The sequence below is a fragment of the Ixodes scapularis genome, unplaced genomic scaffold, assembly GCF_016920785.2.
Source record: "Ixodes scapularis isolate PalLabHiFi unplaced genomic scaffold, ASM1692078v2 PGA_scaffold10__122_contigs__length_95168666, whole genome shotgun sequence".
Taxonomy (NCBI): Eukaryota; Metazoa; Arthropoda; class Arachnida; order Ixodida; family Ixodidae; genus Ixodes; species Ixodes scapularis.
In genome coordinates, this window is record NW_024609836.1 from 3,910,434 (window position 1) to 3,926,985 (window position 16,552).

The 16,552-nt window shown below is 48.3% G+C and overlaps 1 protein-coding gene across 1 annotated transcript; it reads left to right on the forward strand.

Annotated features, from left to right (window-relative positions):
* The first annotated feature begins 111 nt into the window (after positions 1 to 111).
* Positions 112 to 12,374, forward strand: LOC121834870 (probable serine/threonine-protein kinase clkA). The gene is made up of 3 exons (XM_042288771.1): positions 112 to 394; positions 452 to 997; positions 12,154 to 12,374. The coding sequence occupies exons 1-3, from the start codon at positions 112 to 114 to the stop codon at positions 12,372 to 12,374; spliced, it is 1,050 nt and encodes a 349-aa protein (XP_042144705.1).
* The last annotated feature ends 4,178 nt before the right edge of the window (positions 12,375 to 16,552 follow it).

Here is a 16,552-nt window from a genome sequence, read left to right on the forward strand (position 1 = left end):
GAACGTAGCATTCCCGGGTTCCACGGCGCAAGCTTGCGCTCTAATTGTGCTCTAAGCTGCAGTTTGTTTCCTCATCCGAGAACCGACCCTCATTGATTGAGGTGTCATAAAATGCTCCAAACGATGTTCTTCTCTTCTTTGCATTATAGGAACAGAGGACTTCGACTCCACACCCGAGGGGGTATTGCACACTGTTCCATCTACCACTGGCCCCAGGAGTTCCCCCAAGTCTCCACGCCAACCACCCAGGCCCACAACAAAGGCGAAACCAATAACAGCCAGGTCATCGACAATAACGCCGACCAAAAGCCACATAACATCAAAAATAGTGGCATCAGCGATAAAATCTTCATTGAGATCAACAACTATAGCAGAGGCAACAACAATGGCAAAGGTCAAATCAACACCGAGTGCTAAATATATAATAACTGCTTCAATGCTGACTACAAAGCCCACTACAAAGGCAACAACACATGCAAAAACTACAACAACCTGGAAAACGTCATCTACAACAATGATTCCAAAGCCGACTACAAAGCCGGGTACCAAGGAAACAATACCGGAAATGGCTACAACAACAACGCCGACTACAGAGGCAAAAACCGAGGCAAATGCTACTATAACACGAAGAACAAGAGCAACATCAACTACAACAACGATTCCAAAGCCGACTACAAAGCCGGGTACCAAGGAAACAATACCGGAAATGGCTACAACAACAACGCCGACTACAGAGGCAAAAACCGAGGCAAATGCTACTATAACACGAAGAACAAGAGCAACATCAACTACAACAACGATTCCAAAGCCGACTACAAAGCCGGGTACCAAGGAAACAATACCGGAAATGGCTACAACAACAACGCCGACTACAGAGGCAAAAACCGAGGCAAATGCTACTATAACACGAAGAACAAGAGCAACATCAACTACAACAACGATTCCAAAGCCGACTACAAAGCCGACTATAACGCCGACTACCAAGGCAACAACAGCGGTAAAAACAACGGCAAATGCTACAACAACAACCAAAACTACGGCACCTCGTAAGTTTCAGCGAAACCCGCAACTCTCCAAAAGATGCTCGTAACTTAGAGCGACATCGGTGTTCTCAAATCACAATACAAGAGTTGGTTATTCCCACATGTGGGAATAACCAACAAAAAATAGCGCAGCATTCGGAACACGTAAAAGTAATTCTTAGCTCTGGACATAGGAGTGTATTTACAGCACGCATATTGTAAATATGGTTTCGTTGAGGCTAGTTCATAAACTCGCGACAGCTGCCGACCGAGTGACTTAAATTTTCTTGTGATTCTTAGAGCAAGACACCATCAATCGGGTAGGAATGGAAGACTTTTAATTCTCGAATACTTCACATTTTTAGTATAATATTCCTTTTTATAGTCTTTAAAACCGCTTTACAATCTTATAATCGAACATCTCTCAAAAAGAGTATGTACATTTGACTTCGCAAACACGGCAAAACCCGTTCTGCTGAAAGGATATTTTATGGTAACTTTTTTACAGATGGCGCAGGGTGCCAGTGTTATCTCGTGGCAAGAGAGCAAAAAAAAAAAAAAAAAACTGTCGTTCGCACAATTGCGCGACTCAGTATTTAAACATCTACTTGCGACGCCTTTGCGATACATACCCCCCCCCCCCCCCCCCCCCCACCCTCGCACACTGTTTGTTTTGAATTAATGGCGTGATACTTTTATGAATGTGTTCTATATGCCAAATTCCATGAAAAACCTGTCATCTTCCAGCGTTGTTTCCTGCGTTAAATTTTAGCGTCATTTCGAACGTTAAACAAATTTTAAGGCCATAAATACAGTTTATAAGACGATAATGGGGTTCAAAAGAACACAAGGACATTCCCGACAGGAATCGAGCCCTCGACCAAGTGATTGTCAGCTGAGCTAAGCGACGGAAGTGCTCAGAGAGCAACCGGTGAAAGTGCAAGTGTGACAAGCAGCAGCGCTTGGCGGAATTTAATAAAAAAATATGCACACCACACACGCCGTGTGTGTTTTACGAATGAGACTGATGTGAACGGGGCCATGGCCTCCAAGATTCGTAGCGCGTATAGCTCTCCTCTGGACCTTCCGAACGCTGGCTTGCAGGCACCACCATTATGGACGACGATGACGAGAATGACAGGATGCTATACCCAGTGACCGCGGCGCTACATTTCAAGCCCTAGATATGAATGCCTTTCTTTGCAGTTGCAGCCGTCAACGTCTCCTGGGCACCCCCCCCCCCCCCCCCCCCCCCCCCCCCCCCCCCCCCCCCCCCCCATTGCAGCCCGCTTCCTTGACCGAAGTGAGCAACCGCACCACCAGACGGACCAGACTTCCGGGGCGTTACCGCCTGAAACGACTATAGTTCGGGGTAAACAAGCGCCTCTTTATCCGGGAAACTGGCGCGCAGCCGCGAGCTCTCCTGACAAATGGAAATGGCCGGAGGAGAGCTTTGCGCGCCAAGAATCTCGGAGGCCATGGCGAGGAAAACAGATTCCACACACTTAGGCTTTAAACAGATTTCGAGCTCTCCTATCTTTCACCGTATAATTGAACTTAGTCAATTCTTTTGTTTTAAGTTCATCATGCCTCTGACTTTTTATAGCGCTTGTGTTCCAGCCCTTATTCCAAATCCGTTCCGAAAATCAAAAGGAACAAAAAACGAGCTTTCGTTCCTTTTTTTTTTTTTGAGGAACTTGTACAACATAGGTCTCAAAGGAAGACGGAGAACATTGTATCGTGAAAACCCCCAGGCTTTTGACGAATGTTCACATGCCTTGCGCGTGGTTCGTATCCACACTGGAGAGAAAGAAACCGTTGGCCGAAGAAACGCTGGGCCGGCCCGGAGCTTCCCCCTCCTCCGCTCGCCAAACTTTTGAGACCGCACCGCAACGAGGGTCCAAAGGACAGAGGCGCGCCCTTGACCAGCGGTGAGAAGGAAACGACCTGGCAAGGAATGTTGTGATGGCGCTCAGCTGCACTCCTGGTCCTGGGCCCACTCGGTCATTTGAAATCGGGCTTCACTTGCACTCGGTTCTAAGAGGTGGCCGGAAATCCTACATGCTTGTATTTGTCGTGTTATTTTTTTTTAGATCACATTGAGTAGGAATTTGGAATAAAAAGTAAGCAGTTTGTTAGCTTGTTTTGCCAGGCTGCACAATGTGGATTAGATAACCTAAGTAGCCCGCGTTAATTGTCCGCATATTTTTTTCTTAATTTTTTGGGGTTCACTACGGTGGACCGAACGCCATTTCATTGAAAAACGTTTTAGAGAATGGGCATGTTTCATCGAAGCTGGGTTTAGAACAGGGTGTCGAACCGGAACCGAACCGGACCGAAAATCGGAACCGAACCGGTATTTTTTCCGGAACTGAACCCGAACCCGAACCGTTATATTGTTATCGCGATGAACCCGAACCGGAACTGAACTGGAAAAAAAAATAACGGTTACCGGCTCATGTCAAAACGGTTCGGCCACGCGCTGTTGACAATGAATGTGCTATCAATGCCATTTGTTTTTAAGTGCCGTCAACTGACACACACCTTGCTTGCATATTTTTCTTCTCCGCTCAGTCTTAGGAATATAAACGCTGCATCCATGAATCTTGACAAACGCTGCATCCATGAATCTTGACATAGGAACCAGTATTGCGGTGGTCGCGGCTTGCACGGAAGAAAAAGAATTGGAAGGCTGTGCAAAAAAAAAAAAAAAAAAGTCGCGTCACGGGATTTTATTTTCCTACAATCTCGTAAATCCTAAATGCTGCTGTGTGCTCATTTCATAACACGTTTCTAGAACGCGCAAGTTTTTGAAGCTTGCTTCCATCGGAATGAGAAAAGAAAAGGCTGTGGAGTTTGATAATAATGCATCCGGTTTCGTATAGGCACTTAGAAGCTAACATATTTGTGAGACAGCGAACTCTTCTATTTTAATATTTATCCTATTTCGTCCTTCTGGCGTTGCGTTCGGTGAAGTGTTTTTCATATTCCGTATCTTGTTTGATGAAAACTTCTTTAAGGGTCTAATTTGAGTTACCGAAGACTAGTTCAAATAAAGAAAGCTGTATTTTCTCCCCACTGTTCCTTCAATTGCTTACACGCCGAGGTGGCGGGATAGTTAGCGAGTGGGTTTGTAAGGAGGTCGCGGATTTTACAGCTACTGCGTCGGACACAATTAGATGAAGTCCGAATGCGTAAACGTCGGTGAGGTAAGCTTTGAGTGCACATAAAGAAACCATTCCTGGTAGAAATCCCTGAGCCTTACACTACGATGTATCCCGTTTCGTATGTGCTCATTTCAGATGTTTCATTTGCAATTTATTTTGATGTTGCAATTTGTCATTTATAATTTCCGAACCCGTTCGCGAACCGGTTCAGCGCCCCGAACCGGTTCGCGAACCGGTTCGCGGATCGAATTAATCGAACCGGAACTGAACCGGAACAAAATAAATTTACCTGAACTTGAACCGTAACCGAACCCGTATTTTTTTCGGTTCGACACACTGGTTTAGAAAAAAGGCAGCCTCAGTTTACAGACACGCCGTTTATCGAAAAGGGGAAGCTGCTTCAAATGAAGTATCCCCTACTTCGAGCGTGCATTACTAGACAGTGCGCAGCGCAACTTCAAGGAAAGAGGTGTGCTGGGCACACGCTGCAGCTCGCTTATACATGACACTCTCAAGTCTACAGCTGCTAGCGACATCGTACAGAAGTGCTTTAAAGTTGTACAAAAAATAAGGCCGAAGGCCGTGCTGTCTCTACTTAAGAAGCTCGATCTGAAAAAGCTTATCAGGTTCGCGTACCGAGGTGGATGACCACCGGGGCCAGGATGCGACCATTGCTGGACCCGAGAGAGTTCTGCGACGAGTTTATCGCAGACAATGATCAACACCGCCTCACTCGAGAAGACTGGCAAACAATAAGACACGTAGTTGCCTACCTGGGGCCGGCCGAGGTACCAACAGTGCAGTCTTCCACAGAGCATGGCTCATGTGTCGGATTGAGAGGTCAAATATTGGCACTGGGCCACGAATCAGCTGTCCGTTGCCATGAAAAGGCGAGAATTGGTTCTTCGGAAGCCAGATATTCTGTGTTGCTCTATACTTGGATCCACGATACCCTGTCCCGCTAACAAGCGAGGAGAGGCCCGGAGCAAAGCAGCATCTGCTCCTCGCGTGGAGGAAGCTTGGCGCGCTTAAAGAAGATGCCCAGCCACAGCAACCTCAAGCACCGCGCACAACGGGTAGTTTCACTTGCCCAGTTGACTACCTCGAAGGGTTCCTCAGGAAAAAAAAAAAAAGAAAGCGGCTGCCTGAAAGTATATAGCGGCCATTATTCGATCTTTGGGGACATTCAGACCTTACTGGACGGCTTTGAAAAGGTGCTCCGAATGAGCTAGAGTACATTGTCTTCTAATTTTGGGAAAAGGAAAATTCCCTGCGCCCCGAATTGCATTCCCTTGCACACGTCTCTCTTGCAATACCGGCCACGCAAGTCATCGTAGAAAGGTCCTTCTCGAGGTTAAAATGCATCCTGTCATACCAACGAACGCAATGCAGCCCGGACATACTAGATGAGGTCCTTTTCCTCCGGTCGTTTCACGCAGGCAAGGCAGGGCGCACATATCAGTAAAATTAATATTGCATGTGCATTTAACAGTTTTTGGGAGGCCCTGGTCCATTCTTGCAAAAGATTTATTAAATACTTTCTATGGTGAATCAAATGTTGGTACGCACTCCCATGTCAGGTCTTGAGTTTTTAAAGATCATTCCATAGACACATGAAGAACCTAAAATCAATAAATTAGAGCTTATTTTATACCAGTAGAGTAGACTGTTGAGCTAGTTAGTTTTGGAACTCGGAATACAATTTAGCGCTCAAAAACAAGTACAAAACGACGAGAAACAGACACCACAGTGCGCTACTAACAACTGATTTTATTACATGAAACGTCACTTATATAACATCCGAGTTTCTGATATCGCCCCATCACTAGCCAATCCGATGCCAGGCCGCGTCATTGAGGAACGCACGTTCCTTGTCAAGTAGATAAATTGAGGCCACGCTGACACATGCTGCCCCACCCTTCTTAATCTTATCTGGCTCGACTATCTCCTTCACAGTTTCTTTTTTCTGCCTCGCCAGAATCTTGCACTCGGGAAACAACGGCACACACTTGCAACTTTCGCAATGATCAGACCGATGACCGTCCCGATAATTTCCTACTTTAAGTTTGTGTTCCCTTAGCCTATCATTAACGCACCTACTGGTCTGACCAATATGCTTGCTTCCGCATGATAAGGGAATATGATACACTACTTCCTCCGCACATTCAACTAAGGGATTCCTCTGTTTCACCGCACAGCCAGAAGGAGCCAGGAAATTATCGGGACGGTCATCTGTCTCATCATTGTCAAAGCTGCAAGGCTGTGCCGTTGTTTTCCGAGTGTAAGATTCTGGCGAGGCACACGGAAAACACTGTGAGGGAGAGAGTCGAGGCAGATGAGATTAAGAAGGGTGGGGCAGCATGTGTCAGCGTGGCCTCAATTGATCTACTTGACAAGGAACGCGCCTTCCTCAATGACGCGGTCTGGCACCGGTTTGGCTAGTGATGGGGCGATATCAAAAACTCAGATGCTATATAAGTGTCGTTTCATGTAATAAAATCAGTTGTTAGTAGCGTACTCTGGTGTCTGATCCTCGTCTTTTTGTCCTTGTTTTTAAGCGATAAAATATATTCCATATTTTATACCGTAGTAATTCTCTTCCTGCCAGTAGAGATGTGCGAATATTCGGTTAAATTTTTTACTTTTCCTTCGACCGATATATGAACCGGTATCAATCGGTTTAAACAGATTTACACCTTTATTTCGTCCGCTCCGGGGTCGAACCTGAACGGAACCGAAATATGTGAATCGTCACCTGAACCGAACCTTAATGAGTTTCGGTTGGACACCCTGGTCCTTCCTCCCCCTTCCCATTTGCCTCCCCTCCCCATAACGCTCCCTGGCCGCGTGGCAAACCAATTCAGTTTCCCCAAAAAGTAATAAAATATAGGTTCCTCACTCCCGGAACTTGTATATTATGTGTCACAAACAATTGAATCAATTTCTCCTAAGAACGGTATTTTATGCATGATAGCACTTTGAAGGGTCGCTCAAAATGTTTCTGTAGCACTTGACCTTATTTCTTAACCAAAGACAACTTACCTGAGCATTGCCCTCTACAAAACGTTTCATGCCACTATTGCTGTCAACACTTTTACATGAAAGCTGTGTATTAAGAACATAGATGGCCTTCATGCACTGGCAAAAACCGTCAAGGTCATCTTAATCCCAGTACGTCTACTCGATCCACCCGTGAGCGTTAGCAATATGATTGTTACAACAGATGGTAGACTGACTCAGTTGGTGGCCAAATGCAGAACTCCTTTATTTAGCAACAAACGGGAATATAAAGGCGGCTTGCCCAATGACGTCACAGAGCGTGACCAATCACACGCGTGGCCCACGCAGGCCGTCGTATCACTTCTCTCTTTCTTTAAAGTTGTAGTCGTTGCACCGGCTTCCGGACTCTGGAGGACCTCCGCAGCTCCGGCGGAGCTTCTGAAGATCGGACGGGCATGGCCGGTGGTGGAGTGGAAGTGCAGTCACTTGCCCTACCTGGGCAGAGTCTCTGCGGGCTCTGCTGCTCTGGTTGCGAAGGGGACTGGTCTTCAGGCTTCTGGACGAGCCCTGTTCGTTCTTTCAGCTTCGGAGTCCTAGGCGTCCGGCGACGTATTCGGTCGAAGTGGTGTTGAGCTGGGCCCTCTGGAGTTTCCACCGTGGCCAGGCGAGAGCCCTTCGTGCATTTGATGACACCCGGACTCCACCGTTCCCCTTGGCCGAAGTTGCGTACCCACACCGGGTCCCCTTGCTGGAACTGGCAAGGCCTGCCAGACTGTAAAGAAGGGGGAGAGGGAGTTGGAAAGCTTATATCCAACCGCGACCGCAATCTGTAGCCCAGCAACAGTTCCGACGGTGACTTGCCACATGGTAGCGGAGCACGTCGGTAGCCGAGCAAAACTTGCTCCAGTTTCTTTTCAAGGTCGTTGATCGCAGCAAGTTTGCAAGACCGTCCTTTACTGTCCGCACCGCGCGCTCCGCGAGGCCATTAGATTGTGGATGATACGGTGCACTTCTTATGTGAGTTATGCCGTTGTCAGCCACGAACTTCGCGAACTGCTGGCTTGTGAACTGGGGGCCGTCATCTGACACAATAGTTCTCGGTAACCCAAAACAAGCGAACAATCCCCTGAGTCTACTGATCGTTATCTCTGTGGTTGATGACCGGACCGGAATCGCCTCTATCCATTTTGTGTGCGAGTCTACAATTATCAACAGCATGCGACCATCGACTGGTCCTGCATGGTCTATATGTAACCGGGACCATCTTGTGCCCGCTTCCGGCCAACTAACAGGCACATTCCGCGACGGCATTGGCTGAGCCTGCACACATGGAACGCAAGAGCTCGCGAGGTCGTCGATCTCACCATCCACTCCCGGCCACCAGAACAGGGTCCGAGCGAGTCTTTTCATGGTGGAAGCTCCTTGGTGGCACTCGTGTAGAATAGCGAGCATGGCGCCTCGGGCTGCTGAGGGCACTACCACTCGGTGGCCCCAGTAGAGAAGACCTTCTGCAGTGGAGAGTTCCATCCTTCTGGAAAAGTAATGTTGAAGTTGTGCATCACACTTCGAAAGCGCTTTAGGCCACCCTTTTTTCACAAAGGTTTTGACGATGGACAGCTGTTCATCTTCGTCTGTAAGCGTTCGTAACCTGTGCGCTGGGATGGGCAAACTGTCTAGGTGCTCAATTGACAGCGTGTATTGTGGCAGGAAGTCCGACTGTTGAGCGTCGGAACTTGGCACGGGTAAGCGGCTAGGAGCGTCCGCATTCGCGTTGTGCTTTCCAGCCCTGTATTCAATGTGGTACTGATATTGGCCTAGTAGGAGTGCCCATCTTTGTATTCGTGCTGACGCCATTGCCGGCACTGGTCTGCCTTCCCGTAGGAGTCCCACTAGGGGTTGGTGGTCTCTGACTAACACGAACTCTCGACCCAACAGGTAGTCGCGGAACTTAGTTACGCCGAACACTAGCGACAGTGCTTCTTTTTCTAATTGCGAATAGTTCCGTTCGGCCGACGACAGCGTGCGCGAACGGAACGCCACGGGCTTGTCTACAGTCCCAACACGGTGCGATATAACAGCTCCGATGCCTGATGGAGACGCGTCGCATTCCAGTTTCACAACCTGACCCGGGTCAAAGTATGACAACATTGGAGAGCTTAACAGAGCTTCCTTAGCTTGCTGATACGAGCTTTCTTGTTGAGGACCCCACTTCCAGCGTTGTTCTAATTGAAGTAATCGGTAGAGCGGCGCCAACAGAGTGAACATGTGCAACAAAAACCGGTGATAGTACGTAAGCAGACCCAAAAAGGAACGTAGCTCACTTACATTCGTGGGTTGAGGTGAGTCTCGTATAGCAGCCAGGTTCTTTTCCAGAGGATGCAACCCGTCCCTGTCGATGTGATGGCCCAAGTATACGGTCGACTGTGGTCGCAAATGACACTTCTCCGCCTTCAGTTTGACTCCGTTCTCCTGGAGTCTGTGCAGAACCTTGCTCACGATCTGGTCCTGTCCATCGGGGTGCTCTGCCACAAGAACGTCCAAGGAAAGGACCAGATCTTACATTGCGCAATTTTGTTTCTGCACTCATCGGCTCGATGCCCCCGGCCTCCGCATCGTGCACAGTCACCGGACTGCGTTATCTTTCCGGTACTCCCTCGGGTGTAGTTATCGTAACGTGTTCTGTTACTCAGATTACATACCGATGCATTGCTGTTATCTGGCTGCGTCATGGCGCTGACTTCCCTTGCAGCGGCCTCCGCTGCTGCGGAAATGGCTTCAGCTTCCGCGAACGTCAACTCGGCCTGTGCTAGCAGCGTTCGCTGAACGGTGCGGTCTCGATTGCCACAAACAGTGCGGTCACGAAGCATACGCTGAAGGCTTGTACCACAGTTGCACTCGTTTGCGAGCTTGCGGAGTTCAACAATGTACTCCTGAACAGTCTCGCCGTCCGCTTGGCTCCTTGTACAAAACTTGTAACATGCGGCAATCTCGTTTTGTTTCGTGGCGTAGTGTTGGTTGGAGTAAAGAAACTGCTTCTTCGTAACTCAGCTCATTCACCTTGCGGGGAGCGCAGCTGCCCGCTAGCACGCTCATTGTTTTCGTAGCGAGTGCGGCGACCAACACTGCTCTTTTCTTGTCCTGTGTCGTGATGCCATTGCCTTCGAAATAGTCTTCGATGCGAGTCAAATAAATGTCCCACTTATCTTGCGCTTCGTCGAAGCTCGGAAAGCAGAAGCTTGTGGCAATGGTTTGCGGCGAATGGCGAAAGGGTGTCGGCGGGCGGGCTTGTGCCCATGAGTTGAAGCGCCGAAAACAATAGAGTGCCGCGGCGCGGGGTTCGTATCCGTCGTCGCCACTGTTACAACGCACGGTAGGCTGACTCAGTTGTTGGCCAAATGCAGAACTCCTTTATTTAGCAACCAACGAGAACATAAAGGCGGCTTGCCCAATGACGTCACAGAGCGTGACCAATCACACGCGTGGCCCACGCAGGCCGTCGTATCAATGATAAGAAGAGGTTCAAAAAGATTTATCATGAAGATTTTATTAATTACTGGCACTGGTGAATGTTGTCCCGAAGTGAGCTGCGGACCGTTAAATACACAAGCGCTTCGTAAATGCGAATTTCAGCGCATCAGCGCAAGTGAAGGAGGAATATGGCGGCGTGTTGCCGTGGATAGCGCTTACACCTGCGAAGGACACAATGAAACCCGAGCTCCGATCAACTCCTGCAAGTTGATTGACGTGAAGAGACACGTAGAGCAATGCCGGACGCGGACGGGTCTTCGAATGCCAAGGTATGAAACCGTTACTCCTGTGTCCGGAGCGAGATAGAAAACTAAAATGGAAGGATGAAGCAGACGCGGCCATGGCGCTGCTGTTTGCATTAGAAGTGGTCAGAGCGGGCAGCGCTTCGCTATGCGGCGTGGAGCGCACGCTGTAGTTAAAGAAGCACTGACACATCAAAAGCATTTTTTTTTTATTATCCGAAACGATTGAAAGCGATGCCGGGACATTACCCTTTATATTCGAAAAATGAAAATTCAGTATTTTTGAATTAAAAAAAAAAAAAAATTTCCAAAAGCCGAATTTGAAGTTGCCGCGCGATCCGCGCCAGTGCAGTGAGTCAAACTTTGCGGTCTCCTGCGAGTCGAATTTCTTTCGGACCTCCGCCGCACGCTACGAAGCAAAGCGCCGTTGCCACCGCGACCCGAAGCGAGGAGGAGGTGAGCAGACGGGATAGAAGGGCGCCGGGCGCGGGAAAAAAACGGTCTCTTCCCCGACTCGCCGGTCATCCTCTGCTCGAGCGCCGCCAAGTTTTCCGTCGGCGGATAGAAATCCAGGAAGCGACATCACACCGAACTCGGAGTTTTGGGTATTTCAAAAAGAGGAGCCGTAGTGTGTTCGCAATTGCGTTAAAAAAAAAAAAAAAAAACTGGTTTTACGATTGCCGCTATTAAATGTTATAGAAATTTCGCGTACAAAACTTCTAAATTTTCTGATTTTTGACGTCAGCGATCAAACGAAGCAAGGAGCTGAGCGGCGGGGGAAAAAAACGCCAAAAATAAAAAGGCGCGCGCGCGCGGGAAAAAATCTTTTTTCGCGATGCGTTTTTTTTTTTTTTGCGTGTCTATGACTAGAACTTGCATCGTTTAGGCAATAAAAAAATATGACCTCTGGGGTGTCAGTGGCTCTTTAAAGCTTGGTTGTATTCCTACGTTGAGCGCAGCGAACGCAGCGCATACCGTGAGCCTTTCATCGTCCGGCGACGGGAAACTCGATAGTTCCTACCAATCAGTATATTTGTGCGCTGCGCTACACCGCGTTTTCTACATTCGACGTCGGAGTAAACAGAGCCTTTAGTGACGCCTTCGACCACCTGCCCAAGTGGAGCGGCGCACCCTCTTGAGGTGCCGCACGACCCCAATACATTTTTGCCTTCATTACTGCATTTTCTTTTGCAGGGACACCAATTGCTAAGAAACCAATCCTATGTACAATCGACACGCAAATCATTCCAAGACCCCAAGATGGCGTCTGCGATATTATATTTTATGAAACCTTCTACCTGCACGGAGGGGGCTCGTTGCTCGACACCAGCCAAGGCAAATTTAGATCATTTCTGAACTACGCCGCTAACTACTCTGGTTCAACGCAATACGGACTGGCTATACCACACAGGTAGGCTTTAGAAGGATTTTGGCTTCCCGGAACATTTCTAGATTAATACTGTGGCCACAATAAATTCTAGCTGTTCAAAACGAGCTGGGAAAACTGGTCTCTGCACATAGAAAATTCAAAACATTCACCGAATGTGCAATTAGGTGGGGCACTTATTTGGTAACATTTTAGGGCGTATCCCCCGTCCAAGAAAAGCGTTGGAGCAACAAAGCTTGTCCTGCTCAACGCAGACGACCGAGTTAACGATGATTCCAACTTCTGCAACCTTATAGGCACAGCGCTAGGAGACGACGTAATATGCCGTCCGATGGCTATATGGGCATGGCGCCACGAGTATTGGCATCGCTAGCTCGGTCGTGCATGTAAGCGTCTACCGTTGGCCCTGAGAAAGTTTCTGTTGTTTTATTTTTGGTAGAAAGGAAGCTACATCGTGAAATCTCACCAGGTAAAATGTGCCGCCTAATGGCAGATTTGGTGAAAGTTTGAACATCTGATGTGCTGTTGACAATGTTTTTCTTTTTATTTCGGAGCAATCGTATTTGTTGGAAACTCTAGACTCTAAAAAAATGGCCTTCGGTAACCATCCGGTTTGAGCTAGGTTCTCTGCACAAAATCTGGTAGCTAACTGCATTCGACCGGGACTAACCAAGACTCGTGCCCGAGCAAAACCAGCCAACAGTGTTGCTACGAAAGGGTGCATCAGTATGTTTAAGTCCCCAAAAGGCAAACGGAATGATCGACGGAAAGACAACAAATATTTCGCTCGTATTGGAGATCGGCGCGACTTCACAGCCAGCACTGCTGCAAACCTTGAACAAATTCGGGTGAAACTGGCGTATTTATTTAATGTCAACGTTCTTTCATACATTAGTTGGTACACCGATAATCGCGCGCTTTGTGAATAAGAGTTAGCGATTATTCTAATTCCATTATCCCAACTATCTTGTCGACAAGGGTGTGTTGACATTTGAGAAGTCAAATTGACGTAATCTTCTCTCGCCCAAATATAATTATTCATCTAAACATGAAATCTTTAAATCCAAACGTTTTTTTAATTAAACAACTTCGAAAGTCTGCATACGAAGACGCGCTTTCAGCACCGGACTCATACAGTCGCAGTAAATGCCCCATCAATCGCTAAAACTGAGTTAGTGAGAAAAACTCGAGATTCGTCTCCGGCATCTCGCCCTGACCAACCTTTGGGGGTACTTATATGCGAAACTCAAAATCCACGGCTACACACTTGATGCACAGCACGTTCCACTCAAAAAGCACATTGAAGGACAGTATTCAAGCGGCTTCAATTCGTCGTCGCTGTTTCACATAACATTACAGAAAACAACAAAAAAACGAAATCAACTCGTCCAGTCATTACAACACCGTTCCTGCTGCCGTGGCAAGACGGATGCGAATTAAAAAAAATATTAATAAACCAAACGCCTGAAAAACTTGAAACGTTGAGAAAGGGAATGACAAAAAACACGAGAAAAAAGGATCATGTTCTCAAAATGTCCAGCGGCCCACACGCTCGACAATCCGGAAGGGACTGCTAAAGGCAGAGGACCCTTTCGGAAAGATCCGGGCTTCTTCACTCGGACCTGCTGTCCGACCTTGAACTTCGGTGTTCTAGCTCCTCGCCTTCTGTCGATGTAGGCTTTGGTCTTGTCTTGTTGTTGTCGAACACGTCGACGAAGTCGCTGCACTTCCTCGAAGGGGTTACGAAGAAACTCTGACGATGAGAGTCCTAGAATGTTCAATCGCGTTCGGGGTTTTCGACCATGAAGTAGCAGAGCCCTGTTGTCGTATGAGGTCTGCATCTGTATATGCCCAGGTAATCAACTACAGCAGATTTTATCTGCCGTTTCTCCCTCGATGCACACTGGATGAAACCTTTGAGTGTTCTACTAAAACGCTCAACTTGCCCGTTGGCTTGCGGGTAGTAGACCGAAATCAGATGATGTTTGACTCCACGAGAACTTAAGAAGTCTTTGAATTGTTGAGAAATGAATTGGGGACCGTTGTCGGACACTAGGCTCTCTGGTAAACCTTCTCTGGAGAATACCAGATGAAAAAATTATGTTACCCTTGAGATGGTGACTTCTGCACAAAACTGCACTTCTGGCCACTTCGAAAAATAATCAACCTGAGTTATGGCGTAGCGGCATGATGGTTCGGCACGCTCAAAAGGGCCCACGATGTCGATTCCTACCTTCGACCACGGTCGCTCAGGGAAAGGCACTGGTTGAAGCGGAGTAGAAAAGGTATTTGCGCTTTTGTCGGCCGCTTGGCAGATGTCACAAGCATGAATGACGTTCTCCACTTGAGCGTTCATTTTCGGCCTCCAGTCGAGCTCTCGGAGCCTCGTACGGGTTTTGACGATCCGGGTGTGCCCCTCGTGCGCCTTGGCGATGAGAATGCCTTGCAGCTCTTGAGGGATCACGAACCGCTCATCCCTCAAAAGAATGCCATCATCCACGGCAAGGTCATCTTTAAGGTCATAGAAAGGAATGAGTTCAGAGGACAAGTTACGTCTTGAGGGCCACGCAGATGTGACGTATGTCATGGCAGCACACAAGACCGAGTCATTGGCTGTAGCTTCTTGAAGTTGCAGCTTGGTGATGCATTCGTTCTGCAATGCAATGAAGGAAATTATTTCCTCGCCAAATTCGGTACCGCCTTCATCCCCAGGCTGAGGGAGGCGAGAAAGCGCGTCGGCGACCTGATTTTCTGCTCCGCGTTGAAACTCGACTTGAAAGTTGTAGCAGAGGAGACGGGTCGACCATCTCGTAAGTCGAAGGGGTCGATAGCCTGTACCCCGTGTTGCTAGCAGGGTCATTAAGGCTTGATGGTCGGTCCGAAGGGTGAAACGGCGGCCCCACAGGTAGTTGTGCCAGCACTCGCATGCCCACAGGCATGCCAGTGCTTCTCTTTCACCCACCGAATACTTTCTCTCTGCTTCTGTTAGTGTGCGAGAGGCGAAAGCGATGGTCTGAACTTCATTCCCATTGCGCTGCTGGAGCACGGCACCTAGCCCGTATCCAGACGCATGGGAGGATACGATTAAGGGAAGACTGGGGTCAAACATCTTCAGAACCCTTGCTGAAGATAGCATTGTTTTGATTTTCTTGAAACTGGTGTCAGCTTCGGTATCCCAAATGAATGGAATGTCTCTTCTCAAGAACTTGCGCAGAGGCTCTACTTCTGCGGCTAGACGAGGAACAAAACGGCTGTAGTATTCTACCACCCAAGGAATGATCGAAGTTGCAAAATGTCTGCTGGGATGGGAGCTGCGTTGATGACGTCTACCTTTTGTTTAGGTGGGGCGATTCCTTCGCCGCTGACATGATGGCCTAAAAATGAAAGTTCGGCAACGTGAAAAGCGCACTTGTTGTTAAGTTTGAGTCCACTATCAACGATTCGCTTGAGGACATGGCGCAATCGCTCCAGGTGTTCTTCTCTAGTCCTACCAAAGACTATGACGTCGTCCAGGTAAAACAAGACCCCTTCGCATCCTTCTAGAATTGTTGCCATCATCTGCTGGAAGATAGCTAGAGCAGAAGCGAGACCAAAACAAACTCTCTTGAAACGGAATAAGCCTTCGTGCGTTATAAACGCGGTTAAGTCTCGGCTGTCAGGGTGAAGTGTGACCTGATGGTAAGCTGACGCCAGGTCCAATTTAGAGAAACGTCTCGCGCCGTGCAGCGCATTCAGAAGCTCCTCAATATGAGGAAGAGGGTAACTGTCAATAACGACAGCCTTACTAGCTTCCCGAAGGTCCACACACATCCGAATTGATCCATCTTTCTTCTGGACCACAACAATGGGTGACACTCATTCTGAGGCACATATGCGCTCAATTACTCCCGCTGCCTCAAGGCGTTTGATTTCTTCAGTCACAGGCTTCCGGGCCATCAATGGAGTGCGACGCATTTTACGCTGCACAGGCTGCACTGATTTTCGAATCTTCACCTTGTGAGTGTTGTCCTTCACGTGACCCAGCTCGGGAGAAAAGAGGTGACTGTATTCCTTCAAGGACATTGGAAGGCCCGGTAACGCTGGTGGGAGTCTCGCCATGTTCTCACGACCTGGAGGAGCAACTTGCGTCAGAAGTCCATCGGACGTAGCTGCAGATTCCTGGGGTTGAAGACAGGACATCCACGCAGCTTCGATGGAGTCCGACGA

Excerpts from the sequence above, each read along its gene's own strand:
- LOC121834870 (XM_042288771.1), top strand. The coding sequence starts at position 112 with ATGCTCCAAACGATGTTCTTCTCTTCTTTGCATTATAGGAACAGAGGA. Across the intron at positions 395-451 it reads AGGCAACAACAATGGCAAAG|CCCACTACAAAGGCAACAAC; the intron begins GTCAAATCAACA and ends CTGACTACAAAG. Across the intron at positions 998-12,153 it reads CTACCAAGGCAACAACAGCG|GGACACCAATTGCTAAGAAA; the intron begins GTAAAAACAACG and ends TTTCTTTTGCAG.